General features: G+C 39.7%; 1 protein-coding gene and 1 long non-coding RNA gene across 4 annotated transcripts in view; one reads left to right on the top strand and one right to left on the bottom strand.

Annotated features, from left to right (window-relative positions):
• Nucleotides 1–27,255, top strand: part of LOC124134966 (solute carrier family 13 member 5-like) — an 80,523-nt gene that overhangs the window by 24,760 nt on the left and 28,508 nt on the right. The window contains exon 1 of one of the 3 annotated variants that reach the window (XM_046500087.2): nucleotides 12,953–13,101. The exons of the other annotated variants lie outside the window; for them this stretch is intronic. Coding sequence (XP_046356043.1) covers nucleotides 12,994–13,101 — 108 coding nt within the window. The 5' untranslated portion in view covers nucleotides 12,953–12,993. Of the gene's footprint in view, nucleotides 1–12,952; nucleotides 13,102–27,255 lie in introns of those variants that run through there. 3 annotated transcript variants of the gene reach the window in all.
• On the bottom strand, nucleotides 577–25,306 carry LOC124134967. Its single transcript, XR_006861187.2, has 3 exons — nucleotides 24,838–25,306; nucleotides 23,016–23,149; nucleotides 577–1,210 (listed from the first exon to the last, which is right to left on the bottom strand). It is a non-coding gene; the product is annotated as an uncharacterized LOC124134967 (long non-coding RNA).

Raw genomic sequence — 27,255 nt, 5'->3', positions numbered from 1 at the left:
CAAGGGTCTTTTCAAACCACAATGTGACATTTCCGTTTGGGCGGGCCAAGTTTCACTTTATCTCTGGGGACAGTCACGCAACGGGCTGTGACATGTCAGGAGCGCCATGGATGTCTTCCTTGTCACTATCAGTGTATCCTGTCATCGGGCCCATCACGACAAAAAGGGGCGGCCGGGTAGCCTAGTGGTTAAAGCGTTCGCTCGTCACGCCGAAGACCCGGGTTCGGTTCCCGATATGGGTACAATGTGTGAAGCCCATTTCTGGTGTCCCCCGCCGTGATATTGCTGGAATATTGCTAAATCAACGGCGTAAAACTATACTCATTCACCCAGGACATAAAAGCGACAAAACCCTTAAGTTTCAATATTCATAAGAACTCTCTTCCAGAGCAGAGTCGATTGTACGGTTCCGACTATATCTTGATCATGTGTTTATGCATCGCTCACAACTAGTGACGATACCAGGTGTTCGCAAAGTTCCTTTATGTGGAGGTGAACAAAACAGCAGATAAAAAATAAGGTAAAAAACGCTTTGGTAGGGGAAGCAACTCTTTATTCACAAATTGTGGTGCGGATCGAAAGTGTTAGTCTACTTAATCACTCGATATGGTTTTTATATTAACCAATACACATAAGTTCATCCTCAGATATCTAAAACATTGGGCCGTGCATTTAAGTATTTTGGATTGTGTAACATTCTCATTTGAGCAATTTGTCCTCACCAATTATTTGTGGTTTACCGCCATATTCACAACAAGATTCCAGCAATAGGACGACGACTTTTAATTCGAGTGTGGACCTGACAAACCAGTGATTGATATCATGGACAAAGTTCACACGCCGTCGTGGAGCGATAACACGCTATGAACCAAGTCACCAAGTCTCGTATGTCGCCTCGGGTGACACACACATGTTGTTGACGACCTTTTCTAACCCGGAATTCCAACGAGACCTCGACGACTTTTTCACATGTATGACATCAATGGTTCTAACTACGACTGTTCAGTATATACACAGTTGACTTATGTCTATATCTGTCCGGAAAGAAGAACTTGTATGATTGTAAATGTATATGTAGATCATTCTAATCGGATATTAAAAGAAAGTTCAATCCCACATGCATTGTCCACTTTAAAGGATGAGAAGGCAGCGAGTCACTGTAGTGTCATGAGGAGTCAGAGAGTGTGGTTTTAACCTGGATCAAGATTCTCTTATGAAAAGAAGAAAAGAAGAAAAGAAGAAAAGAAGAAAAATATTTTATTACAGTGCCACCTGATGTTTAAAGACAATAAAAAACATTACACGTACACATACATATGATATATAAAAACATCAGCCGACCCATGAAGGATCTATGAGGCACTTAAAATCATTAAATTATCAATAATATAAATTGGCAAGAATAATACACGAACATAATCGAAAGTACACACACCCACACACACATAAATATTACACACATTTCATTTTCAATCACACATGGAAGTTCACCACATTCACTCAATATCACGTGCACATACATCACATACAAACACTGCCCACATACTCATCCATCAATCACAAAAACATATACAATATATACATCACTGCCTGCCACGTTGTCGCCGGAGAAACATTGACGTCACTGTTGCGGCCAGAGGTTTACACAAGCTGACACTAATAATTCTTTATTTCAGTATAAAGGCAATAGGCCCACGTACAAATACTCATTGAAAAATACAGTATGAGGCAGATGACAGAGGGTATTAAGTGACAGTATTTCGGATTGCAAGTGCTTCCAGTATATACTTAACACAATTAGTTACAATACTAGTGCGGTTACAAGATAATAGTGTATTATATTTAAATAAAGTAGGATTGGAAGAGTAATAAATAGGTAAATACTTATTTCTTAAATATCTGTAACATGGGCAGACAAGCATAAAATGAAACTCATCTTCAATTTCCTGTAAATTACAAAATCTGCACTGCCTATTACAGTACTCTATACCGCATCTTCTGCCTAAATTTACCATCAATGGCAACTCGCCAACTCTTAATAAACAAAACATACGTCTATAAAGACGGCTTGTGATTTCACAGAGATACTTTTCAACTGTTAGCAATGACTTATATTCCTTATACATTGATAATTTACGTATTTCACAAACTTTACAATACCAGTCCTGTTGGTTACAGTCTTTTAACCTTTGAATAAATGCATTAATAAAGAGGGTCTCATTACCAACTCCTGCGAAATCCACACGTGGCCAAATCCATAACTGAATAATAATCTTTTGACACAAGTTACCCATGTAGTGCGATTAACTTCATATAAAGATTTCAGCATTAAATAACATTGCTAAGGGTATCTATAACTGGGTAAAGATAACAATTTCAACCAATATTTAATACATCTCTTGTGATAATCAATAAATAATCCATATCTACCACATTGGCCAAGGGCAGCAACATTTGTAATATGACTTCCAATTCCAATAGTAAATTTACAGAATTTAATCTGAAATTTTTCAATTGCTGCAATTTTTTAATAGCCCCATATTTCTGAAGTGTATAATAATACAGGCTTAATTTGAATGTCAAATATTTTAAAAAGTATATGTACGGGTATGTTCTTCAAACAATGCTGTAATTTCTTAACAACGAACAGAGCCTTATTTGCCTTCTGAACAAGAGAGTTGATACCAGTCGTCCAACACAGCCGATTTGAAAATAACAAACCTAGATAATTATAATAGGTAGATACATTAACATTAACATCTCCAAACCTCCATGCAGGCTTTCCTCCATAGGTCGTAGCGGATATCAGAGAAAAGGGTACAGTTGATCACGAAATGGGTCTCATCTTCAACTTGATGTTCATCACAGAACTGACATATACGGTCATTAAGTGGGGTAATCGGTCGCCGGTATCTGCCGAGCTCAATTTCTAAAGGTAAAGTCGCACATCTCAATTTTGCAAGAACACTACGCTGTTGTCTGTTCAGAATATTCCGGACATAAGACTCGACGTGCGCGGATGCCTTGAATAGCCTGTAGGTCCGCAGTTTGTTCCCATTGGCTAATCCCCTGTCATCCCATAGATCCATCCACCAAGAGTCAGCGTCGGCGGCAATGATACGGTCCTTAAGAACTTTGAAATCATTTTCAGCAATATTATACATGTCCAGATTACTTAAATCAAACCTTTTCAACAAAGACACAGCAGAATTCACCCATGATTTCCGGAAGCGTTTAGACCAGTTCACTATCACACTGATCTTTCGATCAGATTCAAGAGATATTATTTTCTTCCACGTCGTAATGTTTCTAAGTTTTGAAGAGTTATCGACGAAAGCCAGCCCATCTCGCCACGAACAGCCAGGTTGGGAGTGTTATTTGACGATCCACGGCAGAGCATCGAAAAAGGGGGCGTGACGGATTTCGTGTTCACCATTAGGCTACTCCACAGCCCTTTATTTAGGCTAACATTTAGTCCATGAAATCTTATATTACACAATATCCTTCTTGACTCTGAACAAAAATCCCCCTATCCTGATTTCATATGTGGAACAGAGCTAGCTAGAGCTGGCTAGACTTGCTTTTGTATGCGTTTCTAGATTATTGTTATTTTCATAAAATAAATAAATATATTCCATAGTCATGGTGCAGGACTATCCTTTATTGCAAGCGCATTGATTTTAAACCCGTCTGTAACAGTGAAAGTAACAGAACTCTTTGCATAATCATAAGAAATCACCGCGAAAAGTAGAGTTCACTGTATTTACAATTTATACACATTGGATTTTGCAAGATAGTCATCAGGTTCAATGACCTGATAATCACTCCTCCCGGATACCCGGGGTACAGGTCTTATGGCCACGTTCTCGGGTTACACACACAGTTGTACGTGCACCGCCGTCATAGAGTTTGTGCGTACGACCCACATAGCTAGCGTTGTTGACAGTGATATATGTTTTGAAGTCTGAAACTTGAAAGGAACGGACAAAGAGAGTTTCCTTGTTGTGCACCCAGTGCATGACACCATCAAGAGGTATCCCCTTGAGCAGTTTGTCATATTCAAACCACTAGTTCATAAGGATGGCAATGAGCAAAACACTTAAGGATCTGTGGAGAATTAGGACATTACTGATACTGTTTCTTTCCCCAATTCTGTTATTGCCGCTTCCAGTACTGATACCTACAAAGGTAAGTATCAACACGCTTCATTATTCGATTGATTTGATGAGCTTCATGCACCGTGATGTGCGTTGTTAATGTAAATGTTCAAGACTGTGTTTTCAATGTAAAGGTTCGAATTCGTGTTTAGTTTATACGTATACATGTATAATGGTCGAAGGCAGGGGTACACTTGTCATTCAGTTTGACGGGTGACGTGTAAGCATTGTAATTGTCAAACAAACAATAGCTTGTTGACACAAATGATACATGTTGGTGAGTGACGTAGTATGGCTGAAGGCAAGGCATCCTCAAGTTGTCTCCACAATGAGTTGTTTGTTTGGTGTATCACGCCGCAGTCTGCATGATCCACCAATGTAACGGCGATTGCAATATATACCTTCATCTTGCCAATATTTCACTTATGCATAATAGTAAGCACAGACAATGTATGTTTGTTGTGTGTATTTATGACAGCATTCAAAAGTAGGTTCTGGTGGTGTTATCTCATTTTAACAGTTGCCAAACGTGTGTATTTGTCATCGACCTGCTGTTAGAAACCCACTTTGTTTGACGTGATTTTTGTCAAATGACAATCGGGAGTTTTGTTTGTTTGTATGTGTGCGTGACAACCACTGATTATATCCTGAACCAGACTGGATTATTAAAAGACACCATGAAAATGCTTGAATATTGATGATGTAAAACAACATTCAAGCGCCGAAGACGTTAAATCTGTTTATTATCCATATTTGGCAAAGTACTTAAGATCAAGCTCTTAGATTATGAACTTGTTTATTGTATGAGAACAAATTGATATATACAAAAGTATAATATTATATTAACAGAGAAACTAAAGTATATCAAAATGAAATGAATAAAAACTTTCAAGAAATGGCAACTGGTTCGAGCCTACAGCCCCTATAACCACTGCGATTTAACGAAGCATCACTTTTATTAACACTATGCATCTGCGTCAGTAACAGAGATGTTAAAATACAGTTGTTTATAAGTACAATACAATGACAATAAAGATAATTGAATTTCGTATTGCATATCACATTATTCTCTATATTTCAGACAAACATTTAACGTTATGAATAATGGTATAGCTCAGTGATGTTATAAACATCGGCTCTAGACCGTAAATGGCCCTGGCAGTGAGGATAAATAATTTGTCATACAGGTACCCGAACAGCTTTTCATAAAGAGGTGCATCAAAAGAAAAGCGAGTTGTATGAAAGCAACTGACCATGCCTTTGTTGTCACATTTACCCACGTGGAGTTAAGCTGAATTGAAACCTCCAGTGTTAATGCTGAATTGAAACCTCCAGCATTAATGCTGAATTGTAACATCCAGGGTTAATGCTGAATTGAAACCTCCAGGGTTAATGCTGAATTGAAACATCCAGGGTTAATGCTTAATTGAAACATCCAAGGTTAATGCTGAATTGAAACATCCAGGGTTAATGCTTAATTGAAACCTCCAGGGTTAATGCTGAATTGAAACATCCAGGGTTAATGCATAATTGAAACCTCCAGGGTTAATGCATAATTGAAACATCCAGGGTTAAAGCTGACTTGAAACCTTCAGTGCTAATGCTGACTTGAAACATCAGGGGATCACATAAAGAAAGAGTATTCATGATTCGTGAATGTCCCAGTTCTTTGTATGTTGACATTCACGTTCGTTTTACTGAACCGTTGCTGTTAACTGTATTCCCCTCAAGCAAGTTGGGTAACTAGCTCCAGTTCACGTGAATCAGAAACTTATTACATTTGATAACAACCCAATTGGGATCCAATTCAATATTAATTCGTTGGCATCCCTCACAATGTTAACAATGCTAAATGAAATATGTCACCATAACTATGCTTATTGTGAAAGGCACGCTGTGTATGACAAGACTTGTATTCATAAATTTTACCACTATCACAAGTTGTGTGATTTCTTCACAGTGACACAAGGGCCGTATGCGTTAACACGTGTAGATTGTGACACAAGAGCATAAACACATGTACATGTCAGACATTATCGTACTGCGACTGGCCTCAAGAAACCATTAAGAAGCTCCTGAACTACAAAACTCCTTTACACCCTTCAGGTCTTAATGTCAAGCAAAATGTGAGCCTTATTTTATTCTAGCTATACACAATTCACGTGTTATAGAGGCCTCTACGCATAATGAACAAATAATGTCCTGGTACTTGAGTGTTGAGGTAACGTTGTTGTACAATATTCGCTGAATCATTGGGACCAAGCTGACCTTGTACAGCAACCGCTGAATAAGTATATATAGCGACATGCCCCTCATACGCACACACACAGTATATATGTTGGATCATACAGGGATATCTCCACGCGCCTCCTACCGCTGTGTCATACATGGCTTTTGGATCAGATATCGCGAGCAAGCAAGCATTGGATTATACACACAAGTGACCTCCATGGCTTCTGGACACTGAATCTCATTTCCCTCTATTGTTGATTATAGAGAATGCATCTTTCATGCTTTGCATGTATTCTGTATTGTCCCCGTACACATCTATAAACTGTCTATTACTCAGTATGAAATTGGTATGGTGGGTTCACACTGTGATTGCTGAGCTAGCGACATCTATTCATTTAAACTAGTGATTGATAGTAGGTATAGCGTCCCACGAGGACACGAAATCAGCCAACCATTTAGTGGCATCTTACGTCACGCAAAGTCTGCTGCGGACACTTGTTTCTCGTAATCGCCACGGACTTTGTCAATTGGTAGTATACATTTCCTTGTACAGAAATAGCACAACACGACATCTCCATCAACATTTCTCAAACACAATCTCCTTATAACAGAAGGTGTTTGGTTGGTTGTTGTTAAAGCGCCACTCAGCAATATTCCAAATATATGACCGAGGTCTGTAAATAATGGAGTCTGGAACAGACAACCCAGTGACTGACATCATGAGAATCGATCTACGCAAATGGGATACGATGACATGCATCAACCAAGTCAGCAAGCCTGACCACCGGATTCCGTTAGTCGCCTGTTACAAGCATGTTCAATCGTAATTTTATGTTGAGGCATTTTAGACATATGTACATTCATGATTCAGTAATGTTGGGTCATTTCTGGCTATTATAAAATATATACAATCATAATTCATTACGACCAGGGCCCACTTGCACAAAGCGATCTTAGCGCTAAGATGATCGTAACTCCCATACTTTAACATAGGCTTACAATAGTCTTAGCGCTAAGATTGCTTTGTGCAAGTGGGCCCAGGTCATTTTAGAAATGTGTACAGTCGTGATTCCGTAACTCTAGGTCATTTTAGGGTCATTATAGAAATATGTACAACCATAATTTAGAAAGACCATATCATTTTAGAAATGTGTATGATCGTGATGCAGCGCCTCATTATCACATTGGGGCCTTAAAAGGAGTAGGTACAATCTTGATTCAGTTATTCTGGAGAAATACATGGGCTATTGTAGAAAATGAAGTAGAGTTCATGGCCAATGCAGAGCCAGTAGGAGAATACGCCTAATTCTGATTGAGTATCTAGGGCTCAGGGCCACATGGCGCCACTGTATTTAGTGATGTAATACCTCCAGGTGTTGTGGATCCTGTATTGTAAAATCCACTTTACACGGAACATAGTCAGCGTACATTAGCTTTGTGGACAAACAAACTGTTTGAGAAAAAACTGTTGAAAAGTGGTAGCTTGCGGCAGAGACCATATATCAGTATATGGTCTCTGCTTGCGGCAAGTGTGAGAAATGTTCGTAAGGCCATTTGAGACCATATTGAAAAAATCACTACGTTCCCCGTTACGCTCCAGCTCAAAGACCCGCACACTGTTTGCCAAAGAGCTGCAGCGTCAGTACGATATGTCCCGAATACTTTAAGTAATGTCTTACAAAGCCTGTAAATGTATACGTTGTCACCGGGTCGTAAAACCAGTCAAGTCACAGACTAGTGACAGCACCGCTCCCCTCTCCGGCGTTCGTCACCATTCGGCAGGTCCGGCTGTCATCGTTGTCCAGGGTCCTTATATTCATTGTTGGAGAATTTGTGACCCATATTATTTTTATTCTCTAGCAGTTTAATTTGCACACTTTTATTATGTATTGATTTTATATATCTTGTCTCAAATGTGTTTGCTGCCTTATTCATGTGGGGGTTTTTGTGACTTCGATTTTCCCGCAATAGCGCGATTTTGCTTGTACTAATAGATATTTCTGATGTATTTGTGGTCGTTTTTGCCACCTCAATAATTGTACATATGTGGTTGTAAATCTTTAGTGGTACCGTTGCTTACATTCAGCGCTTTATTCTGGTACTTACATCTACTCTATCGGTTTAGTAGGTCGTTTGCTACTCGGGTCTACCCTTAATTAAGAAGCACACTTTGGTCACTCCCAAAGACTATTGCTTACCCTCGGCTGACCAGGAAAGACTGTTCTCTACGACGTCCGCGCACATGGTTAAAAACCCTTGTTAAAATCATATCAATACAAAAACAGAAATTATGTGAATACCAAACTCACAACAGATATGTGTACCCTACTCATACACATGAGTCCCAAAGAGGAACAGGTCAGCCGAAATGGCTAAGGCAGAAGGCGACCCCTTAAACACTTAAAGCAACAACATGTGTCTTTACCCTCAGGCGTCTTGCTAATGGGTGGACATTCGAAACTCATGTTTCGTTCATAAGCGAACACGGGGCAGTTTTTGGAAAACTTTGGCGTGATTGTCTAGTTTAGGTCAAGTACCTATTAACTGTTGGGAGTTACACTTTTGGTCAAGTACATTTTTAGTCTAAATACTCCGTAGTTCAAGTACCTTTTATCCTTGGGAAGTTTGGGATTTCCTTGCCTGTCATCTCGTAAACTTCTTTCGTTGTGGGACACGTGTGTCTGCTTGCCTTGTTTTTGCATTAAGAATAGCGCAGCGATGAATTAACATTACACAATCAACTCCACCAGCAAGTTGCATATCACATGATCGGTCTTTACTATTGTTTGTAAGCAAAAGCACTTAGCGGAAGCCTTTTATGTTTTGCATCATTATTAAGATACATACCGCAACTCCGACAGTGAGAAGTATGACAATAGATCTATACCACAAAAATGACTGTATCGCAAGCTATCCGTGGGGTTTCGATGTCTGTACGTGTTTACAACCATTGCAATGAAAGGATAAATAAGCAAATGGAAATAGTGTTACACATTTTAGGATATTTTCCCAATGAAAGTTCACGAATTCATGACATATGCTCGCCTAATTTTGTAGACTTTCAATAATGAAATAGATTTAAAATATGCAAATATGTCGAATGGACTGTGTAAGATGTAAGCAATCGTCTCATCTCCTGGCTTGAACTCTGAGCAGAGAGTGAAGTTAAATGGTTAAGTGAGATATTTAAGAAGAGGTTATACACTCACCCCACCAACCCCCCTCCCTCCAACGCACACCCTTTCGTGCCATGAAGAAAACGGTTACCTAGAGTGAGGGTAGTGACTAAATAACTACTCCTGTGTTCAATGTACCATGTGATTGCATTGAGTTCAGCTAGATATGCTGCAGTGTGTGGAAGAAACAAAATAGCAACTTGTACGACGGAAAATACCTCAACTCACAATAATCAGCGACCCCGAACATCGGCTATGTTTACATCTGTTAGCTTGGCCCCACAATGCACTTGGTGAATGTTTTCAGTCACATGATTAAATTCAAGCAAATTAATATTTTTAAAAACCCATTTAAATCCTACTTATTGCTGCATGGGTTTATGGATTACCACACACCAAATGGATAATGAAATATGACCTATATAAAGAATAAACTACACATTTTAGTGGTGTTGTATTGTGTTTAAAACGTAAATATGCCTCTAAACGCAGGGGTACAGGCAATTACGTGGAAGAGCCCGCCTGTTAGCCCTGTTCGAGGATTTTCAATTTACGTCACAAGTCATTACATTACAAGTCCTCGTGCTTTAACTATAATAGTTCAGGGCAAAACTATAGGGAGACAGAAAATGGTATGTCTTAAATCTGCTGTCCATTTTCCTTCTTTAGCTGTAGTGTATCATATTGTTAATCTATTATACAATTGTAAATAACACGTGGGAATGGCATTCTAAATAGTATAACTTGTTTCATTATTCACCCTAGAAAAGGTCATCCGTATAATAACAATACAAGTTCATTAAACAGTGTTTAAAAACATTACGTTCGCACGGACTATTTCTTACATCAGCTGATCGTCGGTAGCACTGTGCAACTCCTAGACCGGTAATCTAATCCCTATTGACACTTCTGTTTGTGAGAAAGCACTAGATATGCAAAGGTGAGGTGAGGTGAAATGGGCTTTAACGTCGCGTCTATTGCACTTATAAAGCGACGTGCATGCCCGTGTGTGCGTGCGTGCATGCGTGTGTGCGTGGCTGCTTGTACTAGTCCGGACTGATGCCGATTTATAGTGCTAGCACACTGAGATACCATGCCGCTGTTTAACATGAATACCCCACTCAGACACAGTTTACTGACGCCGAGCCGACCAGTCCTTGTTTTAGCCCCTTAATGCCGAGCGCCAGACAGGGTAACAACAAGTACCATCTTTTAGCGTCTTTTGGTATGACGCGGCCTTCCCGGACCTTCCGCTCTCCTGGCGGACGCTCTACCACTAGACCACGGAGGCGGTCTATATATGCATTGACACACTACAAATGCATTGAAAACTGTATTATTGACATATTTCACCCGAGTTTTGTACAGTTGCCTATTGTATTGTAGTTTGCAAGTATTAACTTATTAAAGTTCAGAGCATCACAAAAAAAAAAACATTATGACGAAAGACCGTAACAACATTTATCGCGGCGTCTTGAATTAAGTTTGTCTTGGAAACCACCTTCAGGATATTCGGGTTGATAGTTTTTTCAACAACGTGACGCTACATGTATATGTGTCACATGCACAGTGACATATCACTGCATTGTGTATGCTGTAAGTATGCAAAATAAAGGCCTAGTATTGAACTTAGGGCACAACAACTTATTTCCAATACGTTTATAGCATAGCAACTAAATGTTTAGATACGATATCTACGCGATAAATCGCAAAGAACAACCAAGAACGAAGTGTGGTTTCTTTCACGATAAAACATTGTTTTATCATGACGTCGTTTCTGTAGATTCGAACAAGCGCCCGCAACTCGATGACGCGGTATAGTGGACGACGTTATTTTGGAGAGGGGAGTGTCTGGTGAGTTGTTCCCCATAGATGTAGTCGGGCAACGCAGATAAACGCAATGCACGAACGATCCACCTGTGCATAACAATGGACACGTCCGACATTTTTTGAGATCGGATTCTATTGGGGGAATAATCATAAATCATAAATCATCGTATTTAGATACGGGTAAATAGTTTTAAAGCTTGTACATTTTATCATCATCCTTAAAGAGGCTGTAAATAATGTTGATATCTCATTAACGACGTGTGTGTGTTTTTATCGTACAATAAAACACAGTAGGGAGAATAAGCCACACGGGGCTGCGCCCCTCATGATATATTTTCCCTGCAGCGTTTTATTGTACGATAAAAAACTCACACTCGTCGTTCATTTCTTAAATATATTAGCAACAAATAAGTGATTTAGAGTACATGCGTCACATTATAAGGTGGCCAAATGCAGGTCTCATATCTCAAATAAGACCAAAATGACAACAAAACACATGTAGAAGCAGCACATACAAGTTTCCCGGTAAGCACACAATGACGTATGCGACACGAGGATGTAAGCAATGCAACATGATTGGATGTAGTAAAACATGGCGTCAACTATGCACACGCGTTTGTGGTTTCTAAAGAACATGGCTGCAGCTTTGGCAACATGCCGCGTGAAATATGGCGTCATAAGTGGTGAAGTCTCGTCTACATAGTTGAAGCAGTGAGTGTCAACAGTCACGGCATAGCCCTTTGAATAAGATTTGTCTCGTAATATCAACGAAGCTAAATAAAAAGTGTTAACATGGGGGCGGCTGTAAGCAACTTTCCACGTCGTAATGTTTCTAAGTTTTGAAGAGTTATCGACGAAAGCCAGCCCATCTCGCCACGAACAGCTAGGTCGGGTTTTATTTGACGATCCACGGCAGAGCACCGAAAAAGGGGGCGTGACGGATTTCGTGTTCACCATTAAGCTACTCCACAGCCCTTTTTTTTAGGCTAACATTTAGTCCATGAAATCTTATATTACACAATATCCTTCTTGACTCTGAACAAAAATCTCCCTATCCTGATTTCATATGTGGAACAGAGCTAGCTAGAGCTGGCTAGACTTGCTTTTGTATGCGTTTCTAGATTATTGTTATTTTCATAAAATAAATATATTCCATAGTCATGGTGCAGGACTATCCTTTATTGCAAGCGCATTGTTTTTAAACCCGTCTGTAATAGTGAAAGTAACAAAACTCTTTGCATAATCATAAGAAATCACCGCGAAAAGTAGAGTTCACTGTATTTACAATTTATACACATTGGATTTTGCAAGATATGCATCAGGTTCAATGACCTGATATTCACTCCTCCCGGATACCCGGGGTACAGGTCTTATGGCCACATTCTCGGGTTACACATATAGTTGTACATGCACCGCCGTCATAGAGCTTGTGCGTACGACCCACATAGCTAGCGTTGTTGACAGTGATATATGTTTTGAAGTCTGAAACTTGAAAGGAACGGACAAAGAGAGTTTCCTTGTTGTGCACCCAGTGCATGACACCATCAAAAGATATCCCCTTGAGCAGTTTGTCATATTCAAACCACTAGTTCATAAGGATGGCAATGAGCAAAACACTTAAGGATCTGTGGAGAATTAGGACATTACTGATACTGTTTCTTTCCCCAATTCTGTTATTGCCGCTTCCAGTACTGATACCTACAAAGGTAAGTATCAACACGCTTCATTATTCGATTGATTTGATGAGCTTGATGCACCGTGATGTGCGTTGTTAATGTAAATGTTCAAGACTGTGTTTTCAATGTAAAGGTTCGAATTCGTGTTTAGTTTATACGTATACATGTATAATGGTCGAAGGCAGGGGTACAATTGTCATTCAGTTTGACGGGTGACGTGTAAGCATTGTAATTGTCAAACAAACAATAGCTTGTTGACACAAATGATACATGTTGGTGAGTGACGTAGTATGGCTGAAGGCAAGGCATCCTCAAGTTGTCTCCACGATGAGTTGTTTGTTTGGTGTATCACGCCGCAGTCTGCATGATCCACCAATGTAACGGCGATTGCAATATATACCTTCATCTTGCCAATATTTCACTTATGCATAATAGTAAGCACAGACAATGTATGTTTGTTGTGTGTATTTATGACAGCATTCAAAAGTAGGTTCTGGTGGTGTTATCTCATTTTAACAGTTGCCAAACGTGTGTATTTGTCATCGACCTGCTGTTAGAAACCCACTTTGTTTGTCAAATGACAATCGGGAGTTTTGTTTGTTTGTGTGCGTGACATCCACTGATTATATCCTGAGCCAGACTGGATTATTAAAAGACACCATGAAAATGCTTGAATATTGATGATGTAAAACAACATTCAAGCGCCGAAGACGTTAAATCTGTTTATTATCCATATTTGGCAAAGTACTTAAGATCAAGCTCTTAGATTATGAACTTGTTTATTGTATGAGAACAAATTGATATATACAAAAGTATAATATTATATTAACAGAGAAACTAAAGTATATCAAAATGAAATGAATAAAAACTTTCAAGAAATGGCAACTGGTTCGGGCCTACAGCCCCTATAACCACTGCGAATTAACGAAGCATCACTTTTATTAACACTATGCATCTGCGTCAGTAACAGAGATGTTAAAATACAGTTGTTTATAAGTACAATACAATGACAATAAAGATAATTGAATTCGTATTGCATATCACATTATTCTCTATATTTCAGACAAACATTTAACGTTATGAATAATGGTATAGCTCAGTGATGTTATAAACATCGGCTCTAGACCGTAAATGGCCCTGGCAGTGAGGATAAATAATTTGTCATAGAGGTACCCGAACAGCTTTTCATAAAGAGGTGCATCAAAAGAAAAGCGAGTTGTATGAAAGCAACTGACCATGCCTTTGTTGTCACATTTACCCACGTGGAGTTAAGCTGAATTGAAACCTCCAGGGTTAATGCTGAATTGAAACCTCCAGCATTAATGCTGAATTGTAACATCCAGGGTTAATGCTGAATTGAAACATCCAGGGTTAATGCTGAATTGAAACATCCAGGGTTAATGCTGAATTGAAACATCCAAGGTTAATGCTGAATTGAAACATCCAGGGTTAATGCTGAATTGTAACCTCCGGTGTTAATGCTGAATGGAAACCTCCAGTGTTAATGCTGAATTGAAACCTCCAGTGTTAATGCTGAATGGAAACCTCCAGGGTTAATGCTGAATTGAAACCTCCAGGGTTAATGTATAATTGAAACCTCCAGGGTAAATGCATAATTGAAACATCCAGGGTTAAAGCTGACTTGAAACCTTCAGTGTTAATGCTGACTTGAAACATCAGGGGATCACATAAAGAAAGAGTATTCATGATTCGTGAATGTCCCAGTTCTTTGTATGTTGAGATTCACGTTCGTTTTACTGAACTGTTGCTGTTAACTGTATTCCCCTCAAGCAAGTTGGGTAACTAGCTCCAGTTCACGTGAATCAGAAACTTATTACATTTGATAACAACCCAATTGGGATCCAATTCAATATTAATTCGTTGGCATCCCTCACAATGTTAACAATGCTAAATGAAATATGTCACCATAACTATGCTAATTGTGAAAGGCACGCTGTGTATGACAAGACTTGTATTCATAAATTTTACCACTATCACAAGTTGTGTGATTTCTTCACAGTGACACAAGGGCCGTATGCGTTAACACGTGTAGATTGTGACACAAGAGCATAAACACATGTACATGTCAGACATTATCGTACTGCGACTGGCCTGAAGAAACCATTAAGAAGCTCCTGAACTACATAACTCCTTTACACCCTTCAGGTCTTAATGTCAAGCAAAATGTGAGCCTTATTTTATTCTAGCTATACACAATTCACGTGTTATAGAGGCCTCTACGCATAATGAACAAATAATGTCCTGGTACTTGAGTGTTGAGGTAACGTTGTTGTACAATATTCGCTGAATCATTGGGACCAAGCTGACCTTGTACAGCAACCGCTGAATAAGTATATATAGCGACATGCCCCTCATACGCACACACACAGTATATATGTTGGATCATACAGGGATATCTCCACGCGCCTCCTACCGCTGTGTCATACATGGCTTTTGGATCAGATATCGCGAGCAAGCAAGCATTGGATTATACACACAAGTGACCTCCATGGCTTCTGGACACTGAATCTCATTTCCCTCTATTGTTGATTATAGAGAATGCATCTTTCATGCTTTGCATGTATTCTGTATTGTCCCCGTACACATCTATAAACTGTCTATTACTCAGTATGAAATTGGTATGGTGGGTTCACACTGTGATTGCTGAGCTAGCGACATCTATTCATTTAAACTAGTGATTGATAGTAGGTATAGCGTCCCACGAGGACACGAAATCAGCCAACCATTTAGTGGCATCTTACGTCACGCAAAGTCTGCTGCGGACACTTGTTTCTCGTAATCGCCACGGACTTTGTCAATTGGTAGTATACATTTCCTTGTACAGAAAAAGCACAACACGACATCTCCATCAACATTTCTCAAACACAATCTCCTTATAACAGAAGGTGTTTGGTTGGTTGTTGTTAAAGCGCCACTCAGCAATATTCCAAATATATGACCGAGGTCTGTAAATAATGGAGTCTGGAACAGACAACCCAGTGACTGACATCATGAGAATCGATCTACGCAAATGGGATACGATGACATGCATCAACCAAGTCAGCAAGCTTGACCACCGGATTCCGTTAGTCGCCTGTTACAAGCATGTTCAATCGTAATTTTATGTTGAGGCATTTTAGACATATGTCATTCATGATTCAGTAATGTTGGGTCATTTCTGGCTATTATAAAATATATACAATCATAATTCATTACGACCAGGGCCCACTTGCACAAAGCGATCTTAGCGCTAAGATGATCGTAACTCCCATACTTTAACATAGGCTTACAATAGTCTTAGCGCTAAGATTGCTTTGTGCAAGTGGGCCCAGGTCATTTTAGAAATGTGTACAGTCGTGATTCCGTAACTCTAGGTCATTTTAGGGTCATTATAGAAATATGTACAACCATAATTTAGAAAGACCATATCATTTTAGAAATGTGTATGATCGTGATGCAGCGCCTCATTATCACATTGGGGCCTTAAAAGGAGTAGGTACAATCTTGATTCAGTTATTCTGGAGAAATACATGGGCTATTGTAGAAAATGAAGTAGAGTTCATGGCCAATGCAGAGCCAGTAGGAGAATACGCCTAATTCTGATTGAGTATCTAGGGCTCAGGGCCACATAGCGCCACTGTATTTAGTGATGTAATACCTCCAGGTGTTGTGGATCCTGTATTGTAAAATCCACTTTACACGGAACATAGTAAGCGTACATTAGCTTTGTGGACAAACCAACTGTTTGAGAAAAAACTGTTGAAAAGTGGTAGCTTGTGGCAGAGACCATATATCGGTATATGGTCTCTGCTTGCGGCAAGTGTGAGAAATGTTCGTAAGGCCATTTGAGACCATATTGAAAAAATCACTACGTTCCCCGTTACGCTCCAGCTCAAAGCCCCGCACACTGTTTGCCAAAGAGCTGCAGCGTCAGTACGATATGTCCCGAATACTTTAAGTAATGTCTTACAAAGCCTGCAATACATCATAAATGTATACGTTGTCACCGGGTCGTAAAACCAGTCAAGTCACAGACTAGTGACAGCACCGCTCCCCTCTCCGGCGTTCGTCACCATTCGGCAGGTCCGGCTGTCATCGTTGTCCAGGGTCCTTATATTCATTGTTGGAGAATTTGTGACCCATATTTTTTTTATTCTCTAGCAGTTTAATTTGCACACTTTTATCATGTATTGATTTTATATATCTTGTCTCAAATGTGTTTGCTGCCTTATTCATGTTTGTTTTTTTGTGACTTCGATTTTCCCGCAATAGCGCGATTTTGCTTGTACTAATAGATATTTCTGATGTATTTGTGGTCGTTTTTGCCACCTCAATAATTGTACATATGCGGTTGTAAATCCTTAGTGGTACCGTTGCTTACATTCAGCGCTTTTTTCTGGTACTTACATCTACTCTATCGGTTTAGTAGGTCGTTTGCTACTCGGGTCTACCCTAAATTAAGAAGTACACTTTGGTCACACCCCAAGACTATTGCTTACCCTCGGCTGACCAGGAAAGACTGTTCTCTACGACGTCCGCGCACATGGTTTAAAATCATATCAATACAAAAACAGAAATTATGTGAATACCAAACTCACAACAGATATGTGTACCCTACTCACACACATGAGTCCCAAAGAGGAACAGGTCAGCCGAAATGGCTAAGGCAGAAGGCGACCCCTTAAACACTTAAAGCAACAACATGTGTCTTTACCCTCAGGCGTCTTGCTAATGGGTGGACATTCGAAACTCATGTTTCGTTCATAAGCGAACACGGGGCAGTTTTTGGAAAACTTTGGCGTGATTGTCTAGTTTAGGTCAAGTACCTATTAACTGTTGGGAGTTACACTTTTGGTCTAGTACATTTTTAGTCTAAATACTCCGTAGTTCAAGTACCTTTTATCCTTGGGAAGTTTGGGATTTCCTTGGCTGTCAACTCGTAAACTTCTTTCGTTGTGGGACACGTGTGTCTGCTTGCCTTGTTTTTGCATTAAGAATATTACGTGACAATAATAGTAGATAACAATTTGAATACAAACTCCAGCGCAGCGATGAATTAACATTACACAATCAACTCCACCAGCAAGTTGCATATCATGTGATCGGTCTTTTCTATTGTTTGTAAGCAAAATAACTTAGCGGAAGCCTTTTATGTTTTGCATCATTATTAAGATACATACCGACACTCCGACAGTGAGAAGTATGACAATAGATCTATACCACAAAAATGACTGTATCGCAAGCTATCCGTGGGGTTTCGATGTCTGTACGTGTTAACAACCATTGCAATGAAAGGATAAATAAGCAAATGGAAAAAGTGTTACACATTTTAGGATATTTTCCCAATGAAAGTTCACGAATTCATGACATATGCTCGCCTAATTTTGTAGACTTTCAATAATGAAATAAATTTAAAATATGCAAATATGTCGAATGGACTGTGTACGATGTAAGCAATCGTCTCATCTCCTGGCTTGAACTCTGAGCAGAGAGTGAAGTTAAATGGTTAAGTGAGATATTTAAGAAGAGGTTATACACCCACCCCACCCACCCCCCTCCCTCCCACGCACACCCTTTCGTGCCATGAAGAAAACGGTTACCTAGAGTGAGGGTAGTGACTAAATAACTACTCTTGTGTTCAATCTACCATGTGATTGCATTGAGTTCAGCTAGATATGCTGCAGTGTGTGGAAGAAACAAAATAGCATTTAGAAACTTGTACGACGGAAAACACCTCAACTCACAATAATCAGCGACCCCGAACATCGGCTATGTTTACATCTGTTAGCTTGGCCCCACAATGCACTTGGTGAATGTTTTCAGTCACATGATTAAATTCAAGCAAATTAATATTTTAAAAACCCATTTAAATCCTACTTATTGCTGCATGGGTTTATGGATTACCACACACCAAATGGATAATGAAATATGACCTATATAAAGAATAAACTACACATTTTAGTGGTGTTGTATTGTGTTTAAAACGTAAATATGCCTCTAAACGCAGGGGTACAGGCAATTACGTGGAAGAGCCCGCCTGTTAGCCCTGTTCGAGGATTTTCAATTTACGTCACAAGTCATTACATTACAAGTCCTCGTACTTTAACTATAATAGTTCAGGGCAAAACTATAGGGAGACAGAAAATGTTATGTCTTAAATCTGCTTTCTATTTTCCTTCTTTAGCTGTAGTGTATCATATTTTTAATCTATTATACAATTGTAAATAACACGTGGGAATGGCATTCTAAATAGTATAACTTGTTTCATTATTAACCCTAGAAAAGGTCATCAGTATAATAACAAAAGTTCATTAAACAGTGTTAAAAACATTACGTTCGCACGGACTATTTCTGACATCAGCTGATTGTCGGTAGCACTGTGCAACTCCTAGACCGGTAATCTAATCCCAATTGACACTTCTGTTTGTGAGAAAGCACTAGATATGCATAGGTGAGGTGAGGTGAAATGGGCTTAAAGGTCGCGTCTATTGCACTTATAAAGCGACGTGCATGCCCGTGTGTGCGTGCGTGCGTGCGTGCGTGCGTGCGTGCGTGCGTGGCTACTCGTTCTAGTCCGGACTGATGCCGATTTATAGTGCTAGCACACTGAGATACCATGCCGCTGTTTAACATGAATACCCCACTCAGACACAGTTTACTGACGCCGAGCCGACCAGTCCTTGTTTTAGCCCCTTAATGCCGAGCGCCAGACAAGGTAACAACAAGTACCATCTTTTAGCGTCTTTTGGTATGACGTGGCCTTCCCGGACCTTCCGCTCTCCTGGCGGACGCTCTACCACTAGACCACGGAGGCGGTCTGTATATGCATTGACACACTACAAATGCATTGAAAACCGTATTATTGACATATTTCATCCGAGTTTTGTACAGTTGCCTATTGTATTGTAGTTTGCAAGTAGTGGACTTATTAAAGTTCAGAGCATCACAAAAGAACAAAAGATTATGACGAAAGACCGTAACGCCATTTATCGCGGCGTCTTGAACTAAGTTTGTCTTGGAAGCCACCTTCAGGCTACATTCGGGTTGATAGTTTTTTCAACAACGTGACGCTACATGTATATGTGTCACAGTGACATATCACTGCATTGTGTATGCTGTACGTTTGCAAAATAAAGGCCTAGTATTGAACATAGGGCACAACAACTTATTTCCAATACGTTTATAGCATAGCAACTAAATGTTTAGATACGATAGCTACGCGATAAATCGCAAAGAACAATGAAGAACGAAGTTTGGTTTCTTTCACGATAAAACATTATTTTATCATGTCTTCGTTTCTGTAGATTCGAACAAGCGCCCGCAACTTGATGACGCGGTATAGTGGACGACGTTATTTTGGAGAGGGGAGTGTCTGGTGAGTTGTTCCCCATAGACGTAGTCGGGCAACGCAGATAAACGCAATGCACGAATGATCCACCTGTGCATAACAATGGACACGTCCGACATTGTCGAGATCGGATTCTATTGGGGGAATCATCATAAATCATAAATCATCGTATTTAGATACAGGTAAATAGTTTTAAAGCTTGTACATTTTATCATCATCCTTAAAGAGGCTGTAAATAATGTTGATATCTTATTAACGACGTGTGTGAGTCTTTATCGTACAATAAAACACAGTAGGGAGAATAAGCCACACGGGGCTGCGCCCCTCATGATTTATTTTGCCTGCAGCGTTTTATTGTACGATAAAAAAACTCACGTTCATTTCTTAAATATATTAGCAACAAATAAGTGATTTAAGAGTACATGCGTCACATTATAAGGTGGCCAAATGCAGGTCTCATATCTCAAATGAGACCAAAATGACAACAAAACACATGTAGAAGCAGCACATACAAGTTTCCCGGTAAGCACACAATGACGTATGCGACACGAGGATGTAAGCAATGCAACATGATGGGATGTAGTAAAACATGGCGTCAACTATGCACACGCGTTTGTGGTTTCTAAAGAACTTGGCTGCGGCTTTGGCAACATGCCGCGTGAAATATGGTGTCATAAGTGGTGAATACATAGTTGAAGCATTGAGATTCAACAGTCACGGCATAGCCCTTTGAGTAAGATCTGCCTCGTAATATCAACGAAGCTAAATAAAAAGTGCAAACATGAGGGCGGCTGTAAGCATCTTTCCTGCCGCAGATGCAGGAAGTGGTGGATGAGGAAGAAGCCTTGGAGAGTTTCATCACGAATTATCTTGATTACTGTGCAGTTAATGGATTATATAAGGTGGTAGAAGGGTGTAAGTGTAACGGACAATCGGAAAATGCTACAGGACAAAGACAAACACAGCACTGTACATGGCTACACTACGCGCCACTTTGCCGCTTAAACTAAAGAAAGTTATCAAGAACATGTTAAACCAGTCGCAATCGGATAAGAACAACCCAGTGAAAGCTCTCTTGGGACTTTCATTGTGGAAGCATTAGTGTCCAAGCAGACTTACCAAAGCCAGACAAACTGTACTAAAACGAGGGGGAAAGTATCAGCTCATGGGATGGCAGGGTGGAAGCAGAGCGTCCAACTGTGAGTATGGTGAGTGTGGTCAGTTTGTAGATCAAGCTATTAAGGATCGCTTCCTTGCTGGACTAACTGATGAAACACCATAAGGGAAGTTGAATAATAATGGCCACAAAGACAAAGATGGCCATATCATTTTGACCAGATAAGTAGTAGAGATGGCCAAGAACCATGAGTCATCAATGGATACGAAAAAGCTGAATGCGACTGGCGAGGGCTGATCAGGAGCAAGTCAACTGGCCAAACATGAAACCAACGCCACAAGCATGGACAGGATCAAGGGGAAGTTATACAGGAGGAAGAGGCAGAGCTGATAACAGACATGGATTCAGATTCACAGGGGCCACAGCACAAAACAGGGAACAAAATGAATGTTGAAACTGTGGTGCCTATCCAGGACATAGTGGAGGCAGCTGCAAGGCAGTGCAGTTGAAATAAATGTGTGGCAGTTGTGGCTAGGAGGGCCATATTGCAAGGTGGTGCCTGTCAGTGTGGTCAAATCAAAGTGTTGATACAATGGATAACAGTGATGACGAGCAAACAGCATGTCATCGATTGTTTGCGGTGAATCAAATGGTGAACAATGTCTTCCATAAGCCAGGGGAAAAAGTTCTCCGTCAAATGGAAACTATCAGCTGCAGGACTTGTATTCATCGAAAAGGTTCAGCTTGACTGTGCATCAACAGCAAACACGTTGGGCGTAAACAACAGTAAGCACATGTGTCAACAATGGTACCCGAGGAGGCGCCTAATGAACAAACAAAGCTGTCCTCAATACATATTGTGGTGGTGTTATCAAGCTAGTTGGAGGATCGGTTTAATATGTGAAACACAAGGGCTTTAAATTATAATTTGAACTTTTGAAGACGAAGGACATGCGGGGTAAGCCAGCTCTTCTATGTGAGTCAGATTGTGTTCAGTTAATCAGTGTGAAAGGCTACAATTCAATGACCAAAGTAGACCATGTAATAATTGTCAGCCGACCAAAGGAGAGAGCTTACAGACAAACAACAGACAAAGGCAACCCCCTCAAGTCTAAAACAACTAGTAAACCACTCAAGTGTAAGAGACTGTATCACAATTCATTCAGAACCGAACTGGAAGTTATGGAGATGGAAGCACCAGACATGCTACCGCCCACAGTGGAGAAAATACAAATCGAACGAAGGCTGATCAAGTTTTGTCTTCCCTGGGTGGTTTTGTATCACACGGGTGGCCTTCAAGCACGTCTCAAGCACCTTCTCAACTACATTTCCGGGACAAACATTCCATGCACAATGGGATTGTACACAAGAGACAATGTTGTCTCACCCCGAAGGCTTCGAAAGGATATGCTTCAGAACATTCACGCTTCTTCCCAAGAGCTTAAGAGTAATATCAGATAAGATAGAGAGGCAATGTACCGGCCAGGTATGCAGTCAGCAATCAGGTATTTGTGCTCCATCTGTGCGGTGTGTGCCACCCACAGAGCATCACTTCCCAAGGAGCCCTGCTATTACGTGATGTCCCAGATGGGCCATGACAACTGTCACAGGACCTATTTAAACACAAGGAACAGGTACAATGTGACAGCTGATCTACATAGTGATTGGTTTGAGGTTGATGTGAGAGTACAAGATACAAGATACAAGATACAGTTACAAAGGCACATTTTGCGCACACTGGGATCCAGCGGAAGTTTTGGACAGACAATGGGCCACAGTATATGGCCATGGAAGTTAAGATATTATGATGGTTTGACACTTTCGTATTCAAACCGTCACAATATCTAGAATTAGCCATGGGGAATTAGCTCGGGATCGGGCACCACCTTCAAAGAAACCAAACAAAGTGTCTATGGCCAGCTTTATTGGGGATTTCTCGACAGTGGTTTACATTTAAAATAAGAAATATTTTTACATATAAAGTACAAAGTCATGTAGACATTTACAGTTTTCACAAAAGAAGCAGTTATCACAATAGTTTAACATTAAACAACGGTTATATATAAGAGTGTAAATTTCATGTTATACACATGTATCATGGGCTAAGTGATAAAACAAACAAATAACAATTATTAAAGTTAGTCTACATAGATACCTGTGAACAAAGCTTACATAATCTTATGTGATACTTATTTTCAGCCACTCCTAATTATGATTACGCCTTGCTAAATGGGACTGCCATAAGGTATATCTCATTTACGTATAAACCTAGTTAAACCCAATATCGGTATCGAATGTACGCAGATTTAAATATAAATAACAACATGCGTTGGCTGTAACTTCTGAGCATATATCATTCATTGTTTTATGCTGGTATATGTTATACTTGAAGGCCATATCTATAATTTATCTAAACTACCGCAGCAAACAAACTATCTGATAGCATCCACATACACTGAGTTAACGGGCCCATTAACAAATGTCCATTCACATTACTGAATGGTATAATATATGGATATATGTACATTTTAGGCATTGCCCGTAATGTAGACATGTTTGCTGAAGCTGTGTTACAAATGAATTGTGCTCAGACCTATGTAAGTACAAGAGAGTTACCTATCTTATTTGTACATCGCTAACAGATTAACTAAATGATTACATGGATATTATTACTGATTTTAGCCCTGGCTTAGTTGTGCTATTAGCATAAATATGTGTGATGTAAATACATCATATATTAGCTATAGAAATTAACGTTTTCTGCCAGGCTAGTTCCATCAAAATGATTTAAAAGAGTCTTGATTCTGTTTATGAACAAGTAATACATGCAATGTATTGTTCATCATAGAATCCTTACATTAAAAGATAATGTACATACCTCGTGTGATATAAAAGGTCTGATCAAAGTGAGGTAGTTCGTCTGCATTTACACGACGTTTTCACATATACAAAATATCTGAATCACACTAAAATATCAACACGCAGATAAAATACACAGCTTGCTACCACGACACCCGAGTGTCAACATCTTATTTCCGAATCGGAACATGTTTGATATTCAATATATGCTATACCGTGGAGTTAAACTTAAACGATAGTTTTGTCTAAAACTAACGTACATATATTTGACAGATAAGTCCGTTAAATAGATACAACCCACTTCATATATTTGCACTCATACGTGGTCAATAACATAAGATTAAATACCTTTACAGCTGATAATATTGCTCAACACACGATACAAATTATAAAACAATTTAACTTATAAATTTAGAGAAATAGTAAAGTGAACATGACTTACCTTCAAAGAAACCAAACAATGTGTCTGTGGCCAGCTCCTTTATTGGGGATCTCTCGACAGTGAGGTACCCCCGGGGCTAGCCAGTATATATACTCTAGACACCTTGAATGGTCACGAATTTACTGCATGTTCAATTATCAGCTTGATAAGAAAATTTTAGTTCGTGCGCCGAGAATAGGGATTAAGGCTTTCCTAAGAAGTTTGACCAAGTGATGTCCACATAAGTTGAATAATAATTGATGAAGTAGTCCGAAAATATTGATATGAGTTGGGCGTATCAGCAAACGTGTGGCAAGCGGTCATTGTGATGGAGGCTGAGACACGTACAGATAGATAATACTGACCATGCTCCAAGGATGTTATGTAATTTTCTAGATAGCTGCGACCTTCAAATATGAGACTGATTGAATACAACACCTTACATTTAACTTAATATAACACAATAAAGACTATTACCACAGTTAACTATTATATAAATATTGAGGGGAAAATGACCAATTTTACAACTATGACAATATGAATTCAGGCATGTGACACGCTCACCTTACAGGCAAAGGACAGTCCTGCGTCAAAGAAGCAAAAAATACATGAAGAAATCTAACCTGGTGGAGGGCTTGCTTGGAGCATAGAAACACTCCTCGGGCAGTTGGGAATCCCCAAGTGAACACAACATAAGCAAATATGCGTGGAAAATACATTCTTATGAGGCGCTGCCGACTCCAGGTTACCATCCGGAGCATCATCGCCAGCCCTCCCTGCCCTTAGTGAAGTCCAACAGTCTGAGGCACCAAGTACGTCTCGGAATTGTGTTGGCATTATAACATACTGACTACTCGAGTCCAAGTCCATTCATGGCCATGCAAATACGCTTATCATACTGTTAACATTTGCACATTTTGAAACCATCGAAAATGTAAAAATACATATTTCGGAATAATATTTAATACAACACAGAAATATAACAAGTTATTATGTACGACATTTGATAGTACGTAGAAATACTCGAAACAAGGACAGCGGTCATTTTCAGCCGCTTGTAAACATTCAGCAAGTGTCATATAAAGCGAAAGTATGTAACAGATCGCAGAGTTGGATTAAACACAACAATAAAATAACAGATCAGATAGCCAGTATTAAATTGGCAAGTGTATGTAATCAATACTGAGGCGGTGATGTGACAGTTCCGCTTGGATGGGATCGGTTTCACTTTCTCCGAGGGAACAGTCACGCTGTTCTGGGCAACAGGATATGTTTGTTTCTCATAGGAAACGCTGTTCTGGGGCCCGTTCCACAAAGCGATCTCAGCACTAAAATAATCGTAACGCCCATACTTTAACAAAGCCGTACGGCAGTCATAGTGATAGATAACTTTGAGGAACAGCGCCCTTGAAGACAGAATATGACATTTGAGGAGTCGCATCGATAGCGCCACTGTCATTGGCAGTGTATCCTTTCATAAGGCTTGTCAAGGAGATCCTTTATGTGGAAATGCAGCAGAAAAGAAACTAAGGTAAATAACCCTTAGGGGAAGTAACTCTTATGTCAGAAATAGTAGTAGGAATAAAAAGTGATATTCTACCAAGTCACTCGTTATGGTTTTTATTTTAATCAATAAATACATTATTTTATCCTTAGAAATCTAATACAATGGACCGTGCATTTAATTACTTTGGATTGTGCATCATTCTAATTTAAGCAATTAGTTCTCATCCATAATTTGTGGTTTACCGCCATATTCACAACAAGATTCCAGCAATAGGACGACAACCCTTAATTCGAGCCTGGACCTGACAAACCAGTGATACATATTATGAGCATAGTGCACATGCCGTCGTGGAGCGATGACACCCAATGAACCAAGTCACCGAGTCTATTATGTCGCCTCGGGTGACACACACATGTTGTCGGGGACCTATTCTAACCCGGAATTCCAACGAGACCTCGTCGACTGCTTACATGCATGACATCAATGGCTCGAACTACGACTGTTCAGTATATCCAAAGTTGGCTCATGTGTGAATGTGTCTTGTCCCCACTGATCGACAACACTTTTTACAATCCAATTACAAAATGCCTTGTCAAAAGTGCATCTGGAGAAGAATAACTATTCAACCTATTCAAATAATCAGTACATCTGGCACACTATTAACAGTACTGAGTTAACAGCATACGGTTTACATCATCGCAACAGCTGACATGAAGAACTTACATGTGTATGTAAATGTATGTGTTGGTCATTCTAATCGTGGACTAAAAATACGCCCATTCCCACATGTGTTGTTCACTGAATAGGATGAGTAGCCAGCACGGGTTAAGGGTGAGTGAGAGTAACGGTATTCCAGTTAGATCGCGTCCGCTTAATTTTGGAGGAAAGTCCGAAGTGATGCATGGGCTGTTCACTGAATCGGATGAGAAGAA

Source organism: Haliotis rufescens, unplaced genomic scaffold (genome assembly GCF_023055435.1).
Source record: "Haliotis rufescens isolate VD_foot unplaced genomic scaffold, xgHalRufe1.0.p SCAF_15, whole genome shotgun sequence".
Classification (NCBI taxonomy): domain Eukaryota; kingdom Metazoa; phylum Mollusca; class Gastropoda; order Lepetellida; family Haliotidae; genus Haliotis; species Haliotis rufescens.
This window is presented reverse-complemented; position numbering and strand designations above follow the sequence as displayed.